This window comes from Epinephelus moara, chromosome 21, assembly GCF_006386435.1.
Source record: "Epinephelus moara isolate mb chromosome 21, YSFRI_EMoa_1.0, whole genome shotgun sequence".
Taxonomy (NCBI): domain Eukaryota; kingdom Metazoa; phylum Chordata; class Actinopteri; order Perciformes; family Serranidae; genus Epinephelus; species Epinephelus moara.
In genome coordinates this window covers 14,029,667-14,052,703 of record NC_065526.1, presented here as the reverse complement: position 1 = coordinate 14,052,703, position 23,037 = coordinate 14,029,667, and the positions used below count along the sequence as shown (strand labels likewise).

Here is a 23,037-nt window from a genome sequence, read left to right as displayed (position 1 = left end):
AAAGTAATGATGAGCAGATCTTTAAGTCTTCAGCTAGGATATAAATGTGCTCAGCATTGTTTCAAGTCTCAGCTCTTCTGACAATTTGTTCCACATTTGAAGCATCAAAGCTAAAAGCAGCTTCATCATGTTTAGTTTTGACTCTGGGAACAACCAGTAACCCAGAACCTGTCATACTGGGAGGTCTGGGAGGTTTGTACTGGGTCAAGAGATCTGACCACAGACTGTATAAATAGGATGTGACAAGATACTTGGATCTAAACTGTTAAGCTTTTAAAGTGCACACTAAGAAAAAGATAATGGAAACTTTTGCCTTTGCATATTTTATGTCCTCGGGGCAATAACAACAAAAATGTTTGTTTTTTAAACAGACTCCATATTTATATGTAAATATTTTTTAAATATAGGCCTCTACCAAATGATTGAGATGTGTACCATGTACTGTTTTAATACTTGTAATATATTAGTATATTAACATATATCAGTTTGTTACCATAGAATTAGAAGTATTAGCAGTACTAGTTTTATTTACACACATTTATTCTGGATATTTACCATTACGGGAGTTTGAAAACATCTCAGTGATGGTGAAAAATTCTACTTATATAATACTATTCATCAAATATATAATGAGATAACATTAAATATATTAACAACAGTGACTATTTTATTTTATGGAAATGTTAATTTCTTATCGTAGCATCTCTACCTTCACCATAAAAGGACAATTCAGGTGTTAGGTATCTAAGAAGACATGCCCTACCCCCTTAAACAAACATCACTTTGCATTTTTCAAGGCTTATTGCAAACTAAAAATCTGAACAAACTCAATAGCAGTTAATGGTTTTCTTGCCAGTCTGTGGCGCTGCATGTGTAGTTTTCTGCAGCACAGGTCCATTAGAGTGTTATTGAACATGTGGTGCTCATCAGTTAAAAAGGCACATTAAGCTGCTAATTAGGCGATTGTATTTCTTCATCCTCGGGGACCTGCTGGCTGGGCGCAGAAATGAAGAGTCAGCACTGTTGTGAGCGGGAAGCTGAAACAGAGCTGCAACTCTTCATCTGCACGAGCTGCACGTCCAATAGATGAACTCAATTAAAAGCTTAGTGGGACTGACTGAAAATCTATATATACTCAGGTTTATACAACACGAGGGTTTCTGACTTAACATTTTTTCTGAGAACAGACAGTTTAAATAATTAAATATTGTTTCCTGTAACATGTGAAACAAACACAGTTATGTGAAAATGAGAAGTATTAAGCATGTTTTTTTCTAGAGGATAATGACAAACCATGAATTATTTAAAGGTGAAGAAGTGCCATTTATTTTCACTGCAGGATGTTTTCCATAAACTAAACCTGCAGATTTGATGGACAAAGCAGCAGTGGTAAAAAGTAATGCAGTACATTTACAAAAGTACTGTACTTAAGTACACTTTTAAGGTACTTGTACTTTACTAGAGTATTTCCATTTTATGCAACGTTATACTTCTACTCCACTACATTTCAGTGGCAAGTATTGTGCTGTTTTCAACATTGCATTTATTTGACAGCTTATGTTACTTTGCAAATATCAAGTTATAATGTTTAGTTATAAATTAAACTACCCAACTGTATATAAATAATCAAAATTAGCACCACATTAACATGCTGCAGCATCAAAGTGATGAACACATTACATGCATCAGTGATTATAATCCATGATTTAGCACTGGGCTGATGTGAATAATGAGTACTTTTACTTTTTGTACTTAAAGTATATTGTGATGCTGATGCTTTTGTACTCAAAGTAAGATTTTGAACGCAGGACTTTTACTTGTATTATTAGTACACACAGTAGCTTTGCTTCTTTAATGTAAAGGAATACTTCACCCACAATATGACCACTTCTATATCAGTTAGTAATGTTGTGTTACCTTGAATTCATGAAGAAAACTATACCCTAACACCTCTCTTACACAACTGGTGCAGAATAATCCGAATCTCATTTATTCAGTCATATGCTCAGTACCTCCCAAACTCATGTGTTTTTGCTATAAAACCTTAGTGCTGGAGTCTGGCTTTGAAGAAAGCATCGATAACTTTCACTCTCAGTTTTAAGAAAGAAGGTTTTAGTGAAAATGCATGTTTGGAAAGTCCTGAGCACACGACTAGATAAATGACACTTGGATTATACTGCAGCAGATGTGAGAGCTTGTAAACAGATGATTTAATATGGATTTGCTGTTGTTAAACCTGTCCCAAATCAACCATTAAATCAATTTGTTAGTGTTTTCTCTGGAAGCATGCAAGAAAAAGAAATAGTTTTCTTCACAAAATTCAAGGTAACATGGCACAACTGATTAATTTACAAACTGTGGGTGAAGTATATCTTTGAGTTAAAGATCTGAGTACTTTCTCCCCAACTGAAAAGTAGATGCTTTCATTCACCATCAATTTCATATTTAAGATTTTCTTGCAGGTTTTTGTCCGAAGGTATTAAAATGTAACTATTAATGTTTCCTTCCACCAGCAGAGATCAGTAAAACTCCACCACTGAGTTGGACCCTGCTGGATATACTGAGTATATTTCTGCCAAACACACACACACACACACACACACACACACACACACACACACACACACACACACACACACACACACACACACACTTGGTGTTAATATCATCTCCTCTGATTAAGGAAGCAACATATACATATTGTTACCACCTGGCTCAAGGCTGGCCACAAAAAGGGAGGCCACACACAGATATGTCAATCAAAAAATGTCACAATATTAAAATAAATAGCGGGGATTTTTATTCTTTATTTAAGTTGGCTATATGTGTGGGGTTTTTTTTGTTTTTTTTTTGCCTCTGAGGATCAATCGTCACTGATGATCACTCCTTCTAAAATGAGGTGTGTTTTCCAATATCCTCTCTTGTCATTTGCTCCTGTTAGAGCTCTCATTCTTCTCCAAACAACCGTTGTAGTATATTCATATTGTTGCCTTTGTTTGTGTCGGACCTCACAGCAGCCACAACACTGTAGTAAATGATCCAGACGCCCACAGCGGATTATAAACTGGTTTCTTCATGGCCCCGTTCACCACATTATTGCAAAATGTTACATCATTAAATGTGTGCCAGTGTGTGTCTTCACCACCACAGCCACTGTTTTCTAAGCCAACACTTCAGGAGTCTTTATTAAGGTCCTCACTGAGGCCTCCTCTCTGTCATCTTCATCATCTGTTTGTTTGGTTTGACCTGGGACTAAAATTAGTACAGACATTAAAATCTCCAAACTTCTGGCTTGAAAAAAAAGGTTAACTGGACACATAAATATTTCTTTTCTTTAACATTTTTCAGTGTTTCTATTTAATCATTTTTACCATTGTTATAGGGTTCTTGTTCAGTTTGTTTTGTATGAAATAAGTTGCTCTTACATGGGATTCTTTTCTAACATACACTCACCAACCACTTTATTAGGTACACCTTGCTAGTACCAGGTTGGACCCCTTTTGCCTCCAGAACTGCCTTTAACTTGGTGTCATAGATTCAACAAGGTGCTGGAAACATTCCTCAGAGATGTTGGTCCATATTGACATGATGACATCACACAGTTGCTGCAGATCTGTCGGCTGCACATCCATGATGCAAATCTCCCGTTCCACCACATCCCAAAGGTGCTCTATTGGATTTAGATCTGGTGACTGTGGAGGCCATTGGAGTACAGTGAACTCATATCTGGTGACTGTGGAGGCCATTGGAGTACAGTGAACTCATTGTCATGTTCAAGAAACCAGTTTAAAATGATCTGAGCTTTGTGACATGGTGCGTTATCCTGCTGGAAGTAGCCATCAGAAGATGNTCTTCTGCTGCTGTAGCCCATCTGCTTCAAGGTTGGACGTGTTGTTGGTTCAGAGATGGTCTTCTACAGACCTTGTTTGTAACCAGTGGTTATTTGACTTCCTGTTGCCTTTCTATCATCTTGAACCACTCTGGCCATTCTCCTCTGACCTCTGGCGCCAACAACCATGCCACGTTCAAAGTCACTTAAATAACCTTTTCTTCCCCATTCTGATGCTCAGTTTGAACTTCAGCAGGTCGTCTTGACCGTGTCTACATGCCTAAATGCATGGAGTTGCTGCCACGTGATTGGCTGATTAGTTATTTGCGTTAACAAGCAGTTTGTACAATAAGGCGTCCACCTCACCATCTGTGTCGCCAATTTCCCTTCTCCAAAATATCTGTAAGAATGGATCAAAGTTTCTCCCATCAGGTCCGTTTCTATAGATCACAACTTTTGTGTGGGAAGTGGCATACGCCTCTTTCAGGCCTCGTTTTGTGTGTATGCAATGTTTATAAATGAGACTCCCGGTCTGGCAAAGAAATAACGCCACAAAATGTTTTTACACTTTGGTTATTGTATGGATTATTTTCTGACTGTGTACTAAAGATGACGACCAAAGTGTGTTTTGTTTTTCTTTTCAGATGTCAGAGTTTGATGCCAAGGATCTTTCGAGGCCTGAATAGTGAAACTGCAGAATTTGCAGATTGTTTTTGCAGCTCTTATAAAGGTTATAGATTGAGGCCAAATGCTATTATGCAGCCTTGGTTGTTGTTCGATTGTTCAACACCTCTGACATAGTTAATGTTTGATGATGCATTACTCACATATTGTAGAAGAGAACTCATTATTGTACATATCAGGCCTTTGTGGGATCAGAAATACAAACCACTGTGCAAATATTCAGTAATGCCCTGTACATAACAGCCCCCTCTGTCTATGTAAGCTCATCATGTAAACAAAAGAAATTCTCAGTCAGCTTTCTGCAACATGTGATGTGAATTCAGGCAGCTGTCCAACATCTACAGTGACAGCTCATTAATTATGTAAGTCTCTCAGTTTGCCAGCACACACACGCACACACATATGTCAGAGGCCTGGTGCAGAAACAAGACGGAGCGTGTGTAGAGTCTAAAACAAGTCTTTATTGGTCAATATACAGAAAGCAGTGGGATGACCACTAAAGAGAGAGAAATCCCAACCATTTTGTTTACAAAAAGAAAAAGAAACGGATATATAAAATAACTGTCTTGAACATTTTTACAGGGTTTGTTTTTATATGTAAAAGAATCTTTTTCTCTTTAATCCTTCAGAAGCACAATATGACAAAGGGGGGGGACGAGGGAAACAAGGCAGTTGTTTCACAATGATGACATCACAATCACAGGTGCTTAAAGGCCGACAGAGGGAGGGACGGGTGAACAGGAGACGTATCAGTTAGAGAGCTCAGAGGGAGTAATAGTCACTGATACCGTCTGGACATGATGAGAAGGTAAAGGATGATTTCTCTGAGTAGAAATGGGAATGTCAGAGGAGTCACTTTAAGATCGTTTGAACGTAGACAAACTCATGGAATTCAGTTTTGTCTGAGCAAGTTTACTTCATCTGCTTTAACGATGGTACAAAATGGAATTAATATCAATGAAGTTACCACTCCTGCTGAGAGTTGTGGTGACGTTGTGCAGGAGTGGCGACTTGATAACAACAGTGAGATAAACAATCACTTTTTTCTCCAGCATTTAGCTCTGTAGGTCTTCACCTGACTGTAAAGGGGCACTCCACCAATTTAGTTCAGTTTACTCATCAAAAGGATCACTGCTACGTTGATGAAAATGTCATCTGTCTTATGAAAATAAGATTGATGATGTAATCGGGGTTATCTTTGCTTGGACATGAGACAAACTCCTAACAGAATTCCTGCGTTACTAATAGGAGCGTGGCTTTCAAAAAGACCTGGAGTTGGTTTCACAAAGATATTTTAGTGAGGTGATTGATAGTGTTAGACCTGTCTTCAAAAATAACAGTTTATCTACATACACACCGATCAGCCAAAACATTAAAACCACTAACAGGTGAAGTGAGACACATTAACAAGGAGACAAGGAGGCCCCACCATGGAGTAGGGGTACCTCTGGGGTACCTCTTGGGTACTGGTAATTTTATTTATTTAGCCCACTGTCACAAATCACAATTTGCCTCCAAGGGCTTTACAGCAAACAACAACCCTCTGTCCTTGGACCCTCACAGCTGACGAGGAAGAGCAACTGAGGAGGGATCCCTCTTCCAGGACGGACAGATGTGCAATAGATGTCATGTGTACAGAACAGATCAACATAATACATTTACAATAATCCGTATGACAAAATGATACATAAAGAGATACAGATACAGTATATATAATGTGTATAATAATAGTAATGTATGACTAATAATAACAGCAGTAGTAGGAGGTATCAGGCAGGACCACGGCAGCAGCGCAACCACGACCCACAATCCAGGCGTTGCCGTGAATTGAGGAAACCCGGGAGACAGTGGAGCACAAAGGCTTGAATGCCTGATCAGATTGGGATCTGGTGAAATTGGAGGCCAGGTGGAGCTCTTTGTCACATTCCTCGGGCCATTCCTGAAGAGTTTTTGCAGTGTGGCACGGTGCATTGTCCTGCTGGGGGGGGCACTGCCATCAGGGAGTGCAGCTGCCATGAGCAGGGGTACTTAGTCTGCAACAATGTTTGAGTGGGTGACGTGTATCAAGTGGCATCCACATAAATGCCAGGACCTCAGGTTTCCCAGCAGAACACTGGACTGTAACAAGATCAAGTAACTGCTTATCCTATTAAGGGTTGTGTGGGGGCTGGCGTCTATCCCAGCTGACATTGGGTGAGAGGCAGGGAACACCCTGGACAGGTCACCATACTATCACAGGGCTGACACATTCACAGTCACTGTCAATTTAGAGGCACCAATTAACTTGCATGTCATTGGACTGTGGGAGGAAGCAGGAGTACCCGGAGAAAACCCACGCTGACATGGGGAGAACATGCAAACTCTGCACAGAAGGGCTCCCCCACCCCAGGTTCGAAACTAGAGTCTAATGCAAGAAATAAAAATAAAGACAGACTTTTTTCACCTCAAAAAGTTAGCCGCACTATCCCCAAGCTAACTCGGGACTCAGAGCCGAGTTTCCATGGTAACAAGCAGTGACACCTGCTAATCAGCAGCGCCGAGTGATGAAAAAGAGAACTTGGCTCATAATATATGGTTTGCTAACAGTGTTGTGGGGCAAGTAATGAGACGGGAAGGAGTTCTTCAAAGACTGCAGTGGAATATACAGCAGTGAGGACACTGTCAGTCATTTCCTTTTGCCCGCAGAAGCTCTCCTGAGTCTGACTGATGACTCAGCAGAAATATTGAGCCCTGTCACGTTATTAATCCTCAGCATCTCAGCTCTGTGACAGGTCTGTATTGTGTGGAGATTTTATGCTACTGGAAGCTTTTTGTTTTATTGCACACTTGAATTCCCAGTAAAATGCCCCGCAACCATAAAAAGGCTTAAGTTAATTATCTGACCTTTTTAAGGAGGAGGTTTTAATGACTCTAATACACAACATCCCAAAGAAGCATCTCTTTAAATACCTGCATTCGAGGAGTTTTATCTCGTCAATGCAAAACTGCATTGGTAATTCCTGCACTTTCATCCTTAGAAGAAATCATTACCAATGATTGCAATAGTAATGGTTTGATTTCATTAACTGGCTCGCATCTGTTTCTAATGAGACCCCAGTATCATAACTTGATGTACGGAGGGCAGACTTTAAAGAGGACATTTCTCATGATAACTGGAACACAGCCTGTGAGGAGGCTCGGACACAGACAGCCAACACTAATCTAAAGCTACTTCAATACAATTGCTTGATACAGACTTATGTTACCCCTCTCCAACTGAATAAATAAAACTGCAACACACCTGACACTTGTTTTAAAATCTAACGAGACTTAAGGAAGATTTATGCAGTATTGTATTTGGGAGTGTGACAAAATCTGGAGAGAGTTAATCAATAACATCATGATCATTTTGTCCAGGAATGTTCAACTAGACTCCTGTATCCAACAGATCTCGATTTTGCCACTGCAAGCAAAACAAACTGTTCAACCTACAGCACAGTAGGTGCTTGGATCTAGAGTACGGTGCAGTGTATGATTGATATTGTCAAATTGCGTCCCCCTTGTTGACCTGGCATCCCTCTGCATCCAAAATAAAAAGATGCATAGAGAGAGACCTTCAGGCACCGTCACACTGATGATGACGAACTTGATTATGAACTGTAGGTAGATGGGCAGAGACTTGTTGGCAAAGGTGACTCCCCTGAATCCAGAAGGTATCAATCAGGAAACAATCGATGAGGATGATGACAGTGAGAGCCGACATGAACAGACCTGCTTTGCCAATCTGCACAGCCAGTTTGGTCAGCATCCCCTGGAGGATCGACTTCTCCTTCTTTGTGTGAAGATGATTCCAGTCGGAGAGTTCGCACCTACAGCTATGACCAACATCTAGAGCCTTCCATGACGTGAGTACCTGACATCAACAAGGGGTCTTTGTTGGAGCTCTTCTTGACATGATTCGACTCTCCAGTCAGACAGCTCTCATCAATCTTGAGACTGTTGTCAGTAGCGAGGAGGTCACCATATTTGACTTCTGCAATGTCTCAGACAATGATCTCTGATACTTAGATCTTATTCTCCTGCCCCCCTCGGACCATGATGAACTTCTACTCCTGCTCTGGAAGCCGTGGAACTGCTTCTCTTTGCCCCAGTCATTAAATGCTGTAACCAGGACCGTGCAGACCACCGAAAGCAGGATGGCAGTGCCTTCGATCCATCCAGTCTCCGCCTCACCCTCCTCCTTCACGCTGCCAGCCACTATGCCACAGTTTTCTCTGTTACCATCGGGCGGTCTGTAGTAAAAAAGGACTAGTAGAGAAAGAAACGACTAGTCGCTGCCACCTCCAGGAGGATTAGCGTCACATCCTGCACCCTAACTGCACAAACGTTTCTGGCTTTTTAGGCGAGTTGAGGTTCTGTCCAAACTCCACTTTCCATTTAAACCTTTGACCGGTGACATTCTTAGTCTGGCACACAGCCCTTAACATCTCCATAACTCTCCTTGATCTTAGTTACTGCTTCTGCTCCTCTTTGATCCATGAGTGAGTGCAGCTCCTGCAACGAGCAGCTGAACTTTGCCTCATGGTCGGCCTCGCCACGTCGGTATGGACCCACGAAAAGAATTATTGGCCATGTCTCTGTCCTCTGGCTCTCGACAGAGGCCTCCCAAAAAATACGGACTTAGTGGTCAGCCTGAGGTGCAGATCTGGTCTGACAGGGACTGTGTGACTTTGATGATACTTCACTAGTTGGTTAAATCTGTGTGTGTGTGTGACTGGGTATGTCTGTGCAGCTCTCAAGACTTAATTTGTTTTTACTCACAGATGTTTTATGCAAAAGTGCAATGACATTACTTTGTGTAAAATGTGCTATATAAAGAAAAATTTGATTTGATTTGATAGGGGGAGGGACAGTGGTGCTGAGTCGGACTAGAGTGTGGTGCTAGTTTGTCATCATACCTTTACAAGCTTCAAAATTGTATTTGTCATCTGAATTTGGAGATAAGTGGTTCATATTCTGAAAGCTAAGACAGTCGTGTTTTGTTTTTAGTAAACTGGCGAATTAGTTTTACCTCAAGATGTTTAAGAACTTGACAACTTCATGCAAAGAGACACCTATCTGAAGACTGTAAGTTTGAAGTCACAGTCAAAGTCTATCTTTGTGAAACCGGCCCATGTGCATTTGTCAGGCATATCTAAGAAAAGATGCTACTGAGTTGCATCATGGGAAGTGTAGGATCCAGTGTTTTTTGAGATTCACCCAAACTAGGCACGAAAGTCAGGATATCTCTGCCTTTTTTCCCAAATCTGTCCCTCATGAGTCCAACATTAGCACTAAATTGCTGGAGTACCCCTGTTTCTGTGTACTGGTCCTTTAGACTGGGCCCATAATTGCATAGAGGGCTCCCATTACCATGGAATTAAAAACAACAACGTAAAGACGGGATAACAGTAGCATTCAACATCTCTGTATAATTTCATCTGCTGAAAAAAGAAAGATAACTGATCTAACCCTAAACAGTAAGAGCTACAATAGGCCACAGTATGGATAGATTTGGTACACAGACAGATGCAAACAAACAGCTCTTTAGTTTCTACAAGTATCAGAACTACGATCAACTTTTTCCATCGGCTCATTAGCTGATGGAGCAGTGATCATTTTAGCTTCAAAATACTTCTGAGAAACCAAAGGTGGAAGATACTAAACAGTTAATAATTCTGCTTTGTATATAAATTCAGGACAAAATGTGGAATGTACACGGTGAGAGATAAGATATCCAGGATGTTGTTTCTCTTTAGTGTCCAGGCCACAGAAGCACAGCACTGTGATGTACTTAGAGAAACTCAGCACTGATCACACAGACGAAACGGTTTGAGTCAAAGATGAGAACAGAGGATATACAGCGAGTGACAGTACAGCTATGTTATACCTACTATATAGGCCAAAGGAATTACGGTAGATCTGAAAACAGTGTATGGATACGTAAACTAATGGATATGTATATGGATACATCTCGCAGATAAGTCTGCTGATAACTCACCATCTTGTGGACAGTGGGTTTAAAACATAAACAATATATCAGTAATCTGAGGACACGTGTATTTGCACGTATTAAAAGTTGGGATGAAAGCCGACATTATCTTTGTGTTAATGTAGGAACTGGAGAGAATTTGTGTCACTATATTCAAGAGTTTAGATCCAGTTTAATCAGTTAATTCTGCACATGTAATGAGGAGACTGTGCTTGTTTGATATTCATCATATATTTTGCCTCATTGACTGTGATGTGAATAATAATAATGTACGTACAGACAATGTTTTCCAGCACTGCAGGGCAGCAGCTGATTCAGTAGTTCTGACTTTGTCCAGCAGAGGGAGATGTGTCATTAAAAATGACAATGTGGGAAGATTTAAAGTGTTTTTTTTTCCAGCAACAGATTATAAATAATTTTATCAGAGATTTTGTTGCTGTGAGCGTGTGTGTGAGAAGATGTAACCAATGTGAGGGAATGTCTGCGTGTGTGTATGTGTGTGTGTTTCATAGGGAGAGATAGACGAACATGTAAAGAGTGTTTATATGTGCAGGTACATGGATGTGTGGTCAGTATGTTATGGAGGAACTGTCCCACTCTAGTTTTCCCTTCTGCATCCTCTCTTTAATCTCTTCTCTCTCTACATCTTCTCCACCCTCTTCGTCTTCATCACTGTTGTCTGACTCGGCACTTGTCATTCCTCCCACCTGTTCCTCCTCCTCCTCTTCGTCTTCCTCCTCCTCACGTTCTTCTTTTACCTCCTCATCTTGCGCCTGAGCTCCTCTTATGTTCTAGAAAACAAAGCATGACTCAATAAAGGTAACCACACATCATAAATCCAGTTTACAGTGGCAACAACTATTTGTAAGATAAATAATCTAACACCCAGAAGCTTGGGTGAAAATGTCATCCAACCTCCATGGGGTTGACAGTTATGGTGAGTGCAGAGTTGTCCCAGTCTTCTTCGCTGTCTTTGACCTCGTCCTCGTCGTCTCTAGAACCCTCCTGATGTGTGGCGTGGATCCTGTACACGCCAATCACCACAATCACCACCAGGGCAGCGATACAAACCACAATAACCACTGTGGCTGCTGGAGGTGCTGGTCCTGGAGGAGGAGGAGGAGGAGGAGATACAAAAGACCTCTGTATATTAAATCATATTCATGGATGTACGGCTAAGTCTACACATACCGTACCCCCTGATATTAACTGTGTCTGTGTGTGACTTTAATTTACATACTTAGTCTTAAATGCATATTATGTAATTTACGCTGCAAGGGGTCTCTAAATCAAAACAATAACATGAGTCATAAATTAGATTGAAGATCATGGCAGTCTTCCTTGTGAAACAAAAGAAAATCTATCAGACATGACTCAGCCAGAAATCATGTTCACGGACGAGTTAATGCGTTTTATTCACGTCACATTATGTCATTTCAATCAAACGAAATAGCTGCATTTTTCTGTGACCATGAGGCATGTTCACGTGTTTCAGATGGGGAGAAATTCTTTGTAACATAGGTCAACATGTCACAGGACTGATTATCTGGCTGCATTTCACTGCTAGAAATTAAACTATCCCAAGTTTTTAGTTTTGCAGCACTCTGCAGCAGAATCATTTGGCCTCAGCTTTCTATAGCTACTGCATGGCAGCTTGCCGTGCAGTGGGAGGTAAAAGGGACCAAATGAAACACATTGCATCTTGAATAAAATTACAGATTTCTCTGGGTTTGAATAAAGTTGGAAACGTTTGGGTTAATGAGTACACAGTTCTAAAAAATCTATAACACTGGTCTAGTCTTTTTTAGACATTATGTTATACACCTCTCAGCCAAAACATTATAACCACTGACAGGTGAAGTGAATAACTTTGATTATTTTGTTCCAATGCATTGTTCTGCTAGGAAACCTTTGGTTCTGGTTCTGGCATTCATGTGGATACCACCTACCACCCACTCAAACACCGTTGGAGACCAAGTATCCCCCCTCATGGCAACAGTACTCCCCAATGGCACTGGCCCCCAGCAGAAAAAAGCAGCATGCCACACTACAAAAACTGTTTAGAAATGGCCTGTGGAGCGTGACAAAAAGCTCAAGGTGGCGACCTGGCTTCTAAATTTCCCAGGTCCCAATCTTCTCAAGGATTCTTGTGATGTGTCGGTGCCCCAGATGTACCCCTAATCCAAGGTGGGGCCTCCTTGGATCGGACTTGGCTCTGACCTGTCGAGGCATGGACACAGGATCTCTGAGGGAGTGTCCTGCCGTGTCTGGCACCAGTGCGTTGGTGGCAGATCTATTTAGTCCAGTGGGTTGTGAAGTGGGTTAATGGCACGTGCCACAGATGCTCATTCAGATTGGGATCTGGGAACTTTGGAGGCCAGGCTGACACTTTCAGGTCTTTGTCACGTTCCTTGGGCCATTCCTGAGCCATGTTTGCAGTGTGACATGGTGCATTATCCTGCTGGGGAGCCACTGCCATTGGGGAGCACTGTTGCCATGAGGGGGCGTGTACATGGTCTGCAACTGTGTTTGAGTGGATGGAAGATGTCAGGTGGTATCCACATGAATACCAGAACCAAAGGTTTCCCAGCAGAACAATGCAATGGAACAAAACAATCAAAGTTATTCACTTCACATGTCAGTGGTTTAAATGTTTTGGCTGATCGGCGCATAACATACTTGTAAATAAAATTTAAAATAAAGTCTTGTCTTATTTTTGTTTTATTCTCAAATGTGTTTGCTGAGATTCAGGGGTGTACCACTGCAGTTAGACAGAGCCTTACAGTCCAGCTACTGGACACTCAGAACAGTACAGTAGGTCAAAGCTGAAACTATAGGAAGCAAATCTAATGGAGGTTTACATATATGGACTGTTAGGATAACTTTTCATTTCCAAATAATAGTTCCAAGTAGTAGATTTTTGCTGACAGTTGGTACAGAAGATTCATTAGTTAAAACACTCTGCTCATAATCTTCACTACAGAATAAATTGTAATGACACTGGTGGCTTACCTGACATGTGTGTGTTGAGAGTGTGTATCATGAGTGGGTGATGGACGGGTCTCATGTACTGAGGTTGGGCAGCCATATGATTGACATGTTCCACAGGTGCTGAGTGGTGAAGAACACTGACCTACAGAGGCGGGACAGAGACCATTATCTTTAAGAAAAAGAACCATAATTTGCGCAACCACAAAAATAAGAAGATAAAAAGATGATGCAAGACAATGCAGCATGAAAGGAACTAACCGAGCATGGGAAAGATAACAAGCAAGATACAAGCAAATGGAGAAAAGGAGCAAAGAAACAGATAAATGACAGATGACAGTGACTAGATAAACAGTCTGTGACGTGGAGAGAACAAGAGGGTGAAGAAGAGTTCAGATACTGCGTTTTAAAGACATCAAACTGACCTCCAAGTTGAACTCATTGCTGGTGTAACGCCCGTTGAGTTCAGAGCAGGTGAGTCTGAACTTGCGCTCACTCAAGGTGGCAGGTCGCCAGTTCCTGTAGCGCACCTGTCGCATTGCTTGCTCATAGTGGGCCATGGAGTCCACACCTTGCAGGAAAAACATGTTATACTAAAATATGTCATGTAGCACAGCGTGTCAGTTTGTATCTGTAATATGTTACGACAGGAGATTTTAGGGACCTTTACAGCTGTCTCACTCTATAAAGAGTGGATGTTCATCTCATTGCTGGATAAAGGGCACAGCATTTTTAGAGGTATTCTTCAAGATTTTAAGGTGGAAAGATGGTGCCTTTTATGATGTCCTCCCACCACAGAGCATTAGTGACACACACCATCCCTCTTACCAGAGTCCTGCCTACCATATATTGATATTCCAGAGGTGGAGTTGGTGGCATCCAGGTGTTTTCCTAACAAGACACTGTGATGAATCTCCAGACTCTCTCTCTCCGGATTCAGTTCGTCGCCAATTACCAGCACATCGCAGTAGTCCAGGTTATGCATCACCTCCATCACACCTGGTCTGCGAGCTGTATGCATGCACACGAAATGACAGCAAATTAGTTATGTATGCAAATAGATTTAAAATGATTAATATTCAGTGCACATTCAGACAAAATAGCTTGTAAAAAACCTTTTCCTTTACCCCAATTTCCTGTAACATTAACTGAAACATTATTATGATGCTGCTATGACATGAGAGTATCCAGACAACGCAGGCAGCCTCTCAACTCACATCCTCCGAAGCCGTCTCCCTTCATTACTGTGCTGGTGATGTGAAGCTCTTTGAAGGGTGCCACACCCAGCGGACCCCGCAGGTCACTGGCAGGCCTGACGAGCCGATTAGATCCTGTAATGGTGATTCTCGGTTCACTGGGCGGCAGGACCATAACTACTGACTTGATGTCTGGGATGGAGAGACACGTGTCCTCGCCGAAACACCTGACACACAGACAGAGAAGAAAAGCGAGGTTACAGAGCAGGACAGCACCAGTGTCACTGCTTCACTGCTTATCTGTCTTGCTTTAACTCTGTTGGTGTCATGCTGGCTTTTCATTTTCTATTTTCATACTGGAAAATGATTCATTTCACATTCATCATTGCACAAATTATCAGTATAACTGCAAGTACATTCAAACAGCATTATAATCACTTAACAAAAAATTTTGCAGTGCATTTGATCACCATTTTACAGCCTCGCTCTTATAACATTAGCAGTTATAGCATTATATTCTCACTCAAGCACTCTATCAAGTCAGCTAAAATCTGACCTTCTAAGTTTGATGTACTTAGTCTTAGTACTTAGTAATCTGGGGGAAAAAAATCATTTTTGGACTTTGAGGGAAATTGAAGTTGGCTTCTCCATGTATTTGTTGCATTTTTGTCACAAATAATTATCATAAAATGCAAAAAAAAAAAACACTAAGTGAGAAATACAGTTTTTTTAGTATTCTGTGGTCTTATCTACGGATTATAGGATGAAAGAACAACACTGACGGACAGAAAGCACATGTTAAATTGGGGAGTAAAACACTAGTTTCATCATGATAAAATACTTTGTTGATTTGTTGGACAACGATACGAAATTTGAAATCAAAAAGTCTGCCACGATACGATTTCAGGGCCTGTGATCAATGTTAGATTATACCTGTAAATATCCCATTGTCTTCTCTTTGGCTGTCTGGCGCTAGGTTGCTAGCACTGTGTGAATATTTAGGCAGGAGGTGTATTTAGACAGAAATAGCCTGGAAATTTCAAACTAAAGGCATATCTTAATATCTTATCTTATTGGAATGTTGATCATTGAATTGATGTATCGATCCAGATCGATGTATCGTTACACCCCTAGCATTAAAAGAATACTTTGCAGTTTTCAACTAGGTCTCTGTTACAACAGTATGTGCAGATAAACAGTGTTAAGGCACCCTGTCAGCTGCCATTTGGCTGAGCTCCTGTGGGGGAGCAAACACTGTTTATCTGCACACACTGTGGTGACAAAGACCTGTTTGAAAATCGGCAAAGTATCCTTTTAAAGCCCTGGAAAACTTGGCTTTAATTCTTAAGCATTTTCCCATAAGATTAAATATTCATGACAAAAGCAGCAACAACCAAAAATGAAGTACGGGGAAAAAACATCCTCCGTTATCTTGGTAAATGTTTAACACGACAAAACTAGTACTTTATCAGGACCCTTGCTCCCTTCTGTGTGTGCTTTTTAATGAACCCCGGGTTTTAATAGATCTGGGGAAAACTGCATTTTCCCACTCTGCACCTTGGACATAAAACAATCTTCAAAAAGACCCAACATTAGAAACACTTATATCCATCGATGAATTTAAGGACATCTTAAAGAATGTTGTGACAGAGACATGTGCCTGTTTTTCTTGAGAGGCCACTGTGTTTGAATAGTTGTTGTTTTATTGTGGATTTTTATATTACATGTTGTATTTGTTGCATCTAAATGTGTTCTGACTGGCTGCTACCTCAGCCAGGTCTCTCTTGTTAAAGAGATTTTCACTGTCAATGGGACTTCCTGGTTAAATAAAGGTTAAATAAGATAAAAGGACTGTGTGGGTGTGGTTTGATGAGATTTGATTGACAGTAGTCTGGCAACATTAGCAAACAACCACCAACTGTCTTAAGATTTTGATGTAAATGTTGCTGAATCCTGATTGGTGCAGAGATATACGTGACATCACCTTTTGCAAGCTGAGTCCTGCTCACTTCAAACCATTAAGACGTTACAGTCATTAAGAAACCACAAAGCTTTGTGCTCATGCAGAACCTGATGACTCTTTGGAAGAACCTGATTAAGAAAATACATTTACAGGCCCTTTACGCTGCAGGCGCTTTACGTCGCATGACTTCGTCTGTCCAATCATCTTCCAGGACGGGATGATAAGGAATTACCACTTCCAAGGTTTGTTAAATGCCAGAACAAGCTGGTGATAAACACTTTACAACTGACAAGAATGAAACCCTCCCAAATGCCAGTCGCTTTATAAACACATATGTGGTGGAAAATGCATTAGACATGAAAGAGTGTGTGATTTGTGCATTGTGATGGTTTGGTATTTTGAAAGGCCTTAGAGTCCTTCATGCTTGGCATGCTTTATGTGAGGAGGCTCTGGGTGTTTGGAGGTTAAGATAGGATGAAGACCTTGATGTTCCCGACTCCCATGGTAAATAGTCTGGAAAAAAGGTTACACAGCATTGTTTTACCTCCTCCCATGGTGGCACGATTATACGAGACTCTGTGACATGGGACATATTGTATAAAGCTGAGCGAATATACTTTAAGTGTTAGATCGTCTCTGATAACAGATTTGTGAAGTAAATTTATATATTTAAGAAAATACAACTAAGGCTCATTGAGTCCCTTGTAATCATCTAAGTGAGGACTGAGCTGAAGCACACGTTTTCCCCATCAGCACACAAATACTTGACTTTGGTTGATTTCTGGTTTTGCAGGTCCAGCCCGGTGTACAAGCTTAAACTGGTCTGATTTTAACTGGGTGAATCAGCATTGTCATTATGACGCATTTATTTGTCGCTCGCTTTGAAAGCACCACAATGGACGAGGATGATTCGGCTGATTCATGAATTTGAAATGTGGAATTATTTGTAAATGGACCTGCACTCGTAAAGCGCCTTTCTAGTCTTCCAGTCTGACACTGGTGGCTGAGGCTTCCATACAAGCGACTCAGTTTTTAACACACTTACACAGCGATGGAACAGCCACTGGGAGCAAATTGGGGTGAAGTATCTTGCTACAAGGATGCTTCGACATGCGGCCTGGAGGAGCCGGGGATCAAACCGCTGATCTTCCGATTAGTGGACGACCCGCTCTATCTCTGAGTCTCAGCCGCCCCTTGTATGATACCTTCTTATTTCACTACAAAAACCTAAATAAGGTGGAAGAAGACAGGAGGGAGATCACCAGGTAGCTGAAAGTTTCTGGTAAGTTAAATGACCATTGCTAAAAGCACGCTAGGCTACTTACTGTTGCCTATATTGTATGTCTTTTCTAGTAAATGTTCCTCTCAGAAGTGGCAGCTGAGTCACATGCAACTAGATCTAGTAGTTAAATTCGCTATACGGGTCTGGTGCAGTGTTTGGCTTAATATCAATCCACTTTGAACATTTTAACACTGGCCCAACCTTAACAAACACATGTTAATTCAAAGGATTTAGCTGCATGTTAATGATAATTTTGGATAATGTGAATATCACCTAGTAGCTCCCAAAGGCCCAAACGTGACTGTCATGTCATCCCCATTTATTCACCTATTCAGACTCTAGTGGCCAAGGCTACCATACATGGTGCCACCTGCTGCTCAGTAACCATTCACATGGACTCACACTCCGATAAAACAGCCATCGGGAGCAACCTTTTGACTAGTGGATGACCATCTCTACCTCTGAGTCTCAGTCGCCCATATTGTACTATCTGCTTTCTGAAAAGTGCATCTAACAGCAACAAAATTCCAAACTTTTTCCACATGATTACTATATAAGTATCTGAAAAGTCCAAATTAAACTGCAGCATCCCTGCCACTGGGGACCAGTAATGTATCAAGACAGCAGAAAAAGTTGCACTGTTACAAAAATACAATATTGCAATAAAGTGAAGCATCAGTTATAAGTTTGATGTGAGGGCAATTAGCCTTGACCTCTGCTTTCACCCATACAGAAATAAATCTCGGAAAGGAAAAATGATCCATTTGAAAATAAGCATAACAGACAAAGACGGATGTCAGCTTTTAAGGTCTTGGATCCAGCCAGGCTTGTTTGAAATGCTAAATCTAACGACCCTGTCAACACTGAAGTGGCAATTATCATTGAACTACTCCTGCTGCTCGTCAGGACTTGTGACACAGAGAAAAAAAACACACACACAGCCTTCAAACAACACAACACCTTCGGAAAGAATTTAAAAAATATCAGCGATGTGTAATGAGACAACATATTATCGTTTTTGCCTCAGTCACAGACGGCAGATTCAACATATCGGCTGAGTGTAAAGGCGGATCTATCTGTCTTTATCTCGAGCGGCGCTGTGAAGTGTTGTTCAGAGTTAGACAGCCTGTATTGCTGCTCCCTGAGCTCTCCTCACTTTATCGACCAGCGCACGTCTAAGCTGATTTGACCTGTCTGCGTTCGCTGCTCAACAAATGAACAGGCGCTGGATGGGTGCGGAGACGGGAACAGACACATGTGCTGCCGTACACACATGCAGCATACAACTAAACACACACACAAACACAAAAATGGGCATACAAGTTGTGTGAGGAAGAACAAATACTTTACAAGTGAGGAGAAGCAAGCACACACACACTCCGTCACACACAGATACAATCAAGCATGTTACACTCTATGTGATGCAGTTGTGAGGACGTGAAGTATTTCTCTTGGTGTTACAGTGCTGTTCAATGAACAGTTAGTTTACAGTTCACATATATCACTATATCATGTGTTGCTGACTGTGCAATGAGGAAAATATATCCAGTTGTGCCAGCAGAAGTCTGTTAATGAGTCAGTTAATTAGAGCTGGGTCGATTTCCGGTTTTGCTGGTCTGATCCAGTGTATGAGCTTAAACTGGTTTGATTTTATGCCAAGTGGCTGAACGGGCATTTGTCATAATGACACATTCTGGCTAATTAAAAAGTAGCGTACATCATCAAGTTGTGCCAGCGGTGTCACGATGCTAAATCCAACTTGTATTGCATTAGTATAACACAATATAACAACATGATGAACATATTGTGCTTGTTTATAAGCAGAATAACGCAGCCGCTAGTATCTGATAGGCCGTGAGCTGAGCACGGCAACATGAAGGCGATCAAATTTGTGTTTGTTTAATAGAAAGTTCATGTGTTTTTTGGGGTGACAAGAGGACACAATGCAGAGTTAGTCCCTCAAGAAAACTAAAACTGCGGCAATATGACAACATTTTGGATTTAAGGCGCCATTTAGAGCTTAAAGGCTCTCTAAGTCTTCCTAAGCTTGAAAAGTTTTTGTCACATACAGCAAACATCTCACGATCCGCTAGCTACATGTCCTCTGAATCTGCTGTGAAAAAGTCCGGTCTCTGTAGGCAGCCCAGGCTCCGCAAATGGCAACAAAAACATTGTGGTCCAGGCTGCACCAACCAGCCAGTGCGAGACCAGCTAAAGCAAGCACACACACATGAACACAGTGCCCATGTCTAACGATCTCATGCAAACGCGCACACGTGAACGCGGTGCCCACAGAGGCAGTTAGAGCTACAGGCTACAATGAGACTAAAATGCGAACTAGCTCTGTTGTGTTTGATAACATTGTTGAACGTAAACAGAAGTGAAGTGTTATTGTTGCCATTTGCGGAGCCTGGGCTGCCTACAGAGACCGGACTTTTTCACAGCATATTCAGATGACATGTAGCTAGTGGATCGTGAGGAGATGTTTGCTGTATGTGACAAAAACTTTTCAAGCTTTAACTTTTATTGGACGCCCTGTATCTATTCATTCCTGTAGCTGCTTTGAGAGAACCACAATGGACAAGCGACGGCTGATTTATGAAGTTGAAATGAGGACTTATTCATACAATACATTCTTATTTTACTACAGAAACCAAAATAAGGTGGCAGCTGGCTGGAGGGAGAACGCCAGGGAGGTCAGAGTTTTAATTGGTTTTGTCATTTGTTTACAGGATGTAACGGAAGTGCATATTTAATGGATTAGTGTGGACAGAAAGTTTCAGTGTTTGGTAATGCAATGGGATAGTTGGACGCCTGTTTGCTGTTAGGACACGTTGTCATTATGTTCCACTCAGGAGCGGCTGCTGAGTCATGTGCAACTAGATCTAGTGGAAATATGGTATAGTCGTCTGGTCCGGTGTTTTGCTTAATATCAAACCAGTTAAAACTTTTTTACACTGGCCGTCTATTACATTTTTCAAATTTCCTGTGTGTAAGTATAATTTTGGCCTGATGACGGCATTATAGAAAATGTACGGGAGTCACCAAAAAGACTAGCTCTTCAAATAGCATGGAAGGCCAGACATTTTTATGACACATTATTGTGGACCAAAGTGTTTGTAATTTGATTTCATAACTGTGTGGCTAGCACCTGTCAAGATAATGTGCTTTGGACAAATGTTGGAAAAACAGACCGACCGACATCACCGTCCTTGGGAGTGGACAAAGTCAATTCAAATCAAATTAAATCCAGAGATGGAATCACAGAAAGACACACAGAGGAAAAAACAGACATTAAATGAAAGACAGACAAAAACAAAACAGAGAGAAACGGAAAAGCAAGGACAAGTAGACACTAGCAAGATGGTCTTTCTGTTCACCCGAAGGCTTAATGTCCTTAATGGCCAGCTGGTCTGTTTAGTGGTTTAATAGTTTTTTATACTAATGATCCATCCTTTGCCATCTCCCTGGGAATTCTGTGGCTTAAAGTCAAAGACAGACACAACACATCTGACGGAGCCTTGATTTGATGCTTTAACCACCACGCCTCTGGCTGTTTTTAACTTGTGTGACTTAAGTTAACAAACTTGTCTTATGCATTATGTATGCATCATTTCACATCAGTGTTCTGGAGGTAGTCCCTCAAACAGAACACCTGTAAAATGGGCTTCCTTAGTGGTCACTTCCAAGATGTTTGTCCTAGACAGTTAAAATCCAAACACACACACATACATATAAATAAGATGAAGCAGCAGATCTGTACTTCACAATGATATCTATAAGGTTAAATAAGTTTTCTATACTACTCTATAACGTATCTATGATGGCAGCAGTCAGGGGTGGACTGGGACACAAAGTTGGCTCTGGCATTTTGACTCAGACTGGCCCACCACGATCGATCATACAAATATAAGTCATATATGTATATTATATGATACAAAGTTGTAAGTTTTTTTGAACATTTGAGGGGATACATATGAAAGAGAGGTTCTTGGGTTCTTTTTTGAGCATCAAACACTTAATTTCCTGCATTCTGGTGAATTTTTATGCAACAATTAGTACCTTTTCTGCATCTATTTCTATACATACAGATATATTACTACACTTGACTGTTCCTGTTGTAACTTGTGTCACCTCTGCATCACATTTTTTGTCAAAGATAGTTTTACATTATGACAGGCTGACAATAAAATCATTGGCCGATGCTAATTCGCAGAACCACAGTAACTCTCTCCTGTATGCCTATTCATGGCAAGAGCTGAGAGAAAGAGATGAGACGGATTAACTCTATGCAGCCAGCAAGTTGCTAAAAGGGCGTGAAAAGTCCGGGTTAAAAGTAATTTTCTGACCTGCAATTTTTCCGGGCCCCCCTTGTGTTTTGTATGATCCGGTTCGGCACCCTTTTCGTTGCAGATGCTGTTTGATAAAGCTTCTGAGTGCAAAGGTGGAGGGGCTTAAAAATGTGATGAGGCCTGCCCAATGTCAATTAAGAAAATATACAGATCGGTCGGACTACCTGTATTATTGGCTGGTCACACACCAAAAAAAAAGACAGTTGTGTCAGCCCAGTGGGAGACTGCCCAGTATGCCAGATGGTCAGTCCAACTCTGACAGCTTCAGTGGCTTCTCACTTGGGAGGCTGGTTCACTTTGAGAATAAACTTTAATGTCTCGGAATCTGATTCAAACATCACAGAAACAGAAAATCTAAAAACCCTCTGAGCTGGTAAACAGCAAAGAGAAAGGTTTGAAATGTGCTCTTGAGCAAGAGCAATAACTTACAACTGATCTGGCAGAGCTGCTCAGTGACAAGGACTGAACTGCAGGCAGGAAATATGAAAACATGTAACTATGTGAGTGTAAGCATGAGTGAAAACACATATTCCAAGTATATGGGCACTTACTGCACTGAGGTGGTGATGTGTAGCCGTCGGAGGCCTGGCGTAGGGAACTGGCGAGAGTTAATGTAGGAGACCTTGGTCATGGCTGTGTTGATGCTGTCCAGATCCTCTCCCTCCACCACCAGCACAGACTGGGCAGGGTTAAAATGAAACTAGACACACACACACACACACACACACACACA

The 23,037-nt window shown here is 41.2% G+C and overlaps 1 protein-coding gene and 1 pseudogene across 1 annotated transcript in view; both read right to left on the bottom strand.

Moving 5' to 3' along the window:
- Positions 1 to 8,293: 8,293 nt before the first annotated feature.
- Positions 8,294 to 9,125, bottom strand: LOC126383210 (plasma membrane calcium-transporting ATPase 2-like; annotated as a pseudogene).
- A 1,945-nt stretch (positions 9,126 to 11,070) lies between these two features.
- The window catches only part of clstn2a (calsyntenin 2a), a 229,796-nt gene continuing 217,829 nt past the window's right edge, over positions 11,071 to 23,037 (bottom strand). The window contains exons 12-18 of the mRNA XM_050033688.1: positions 22,856 to 23,004; positions 14,729 to 14,934; positions 14,355 to 14,522; positions 13,937 to 14,082; positions 13,536 to 13,656; positions 11,439 to 11,629; positions 11,071 to 11,314 (exon numbers count right to left, since the gene is read on the bottom strand). Of these exons, the coding sequence (XP_049889645.1) occupies positions 11,093 to 11,314; positions 11,439 to 11,629; positions 13,536 to 13,656; positions 13,937 to 14,082; positions 14,355 to 14,522; positions 14,729 to 14,934; positions 22,856 to 23,004 (1,203 nt within the window). The 3' untranslated portion in view covers positions 11,071 to 11,092. The remainder of the gene's footprint in view (positions 11,315 to 11,438; positions 11,630 to 13,535; positions 13,657 to 13,936; positions 14,083 to 14,354; positions 14,523 to 14,728; positions 14,935 to 22,855; positions 23,005 to 23,037) is intronic.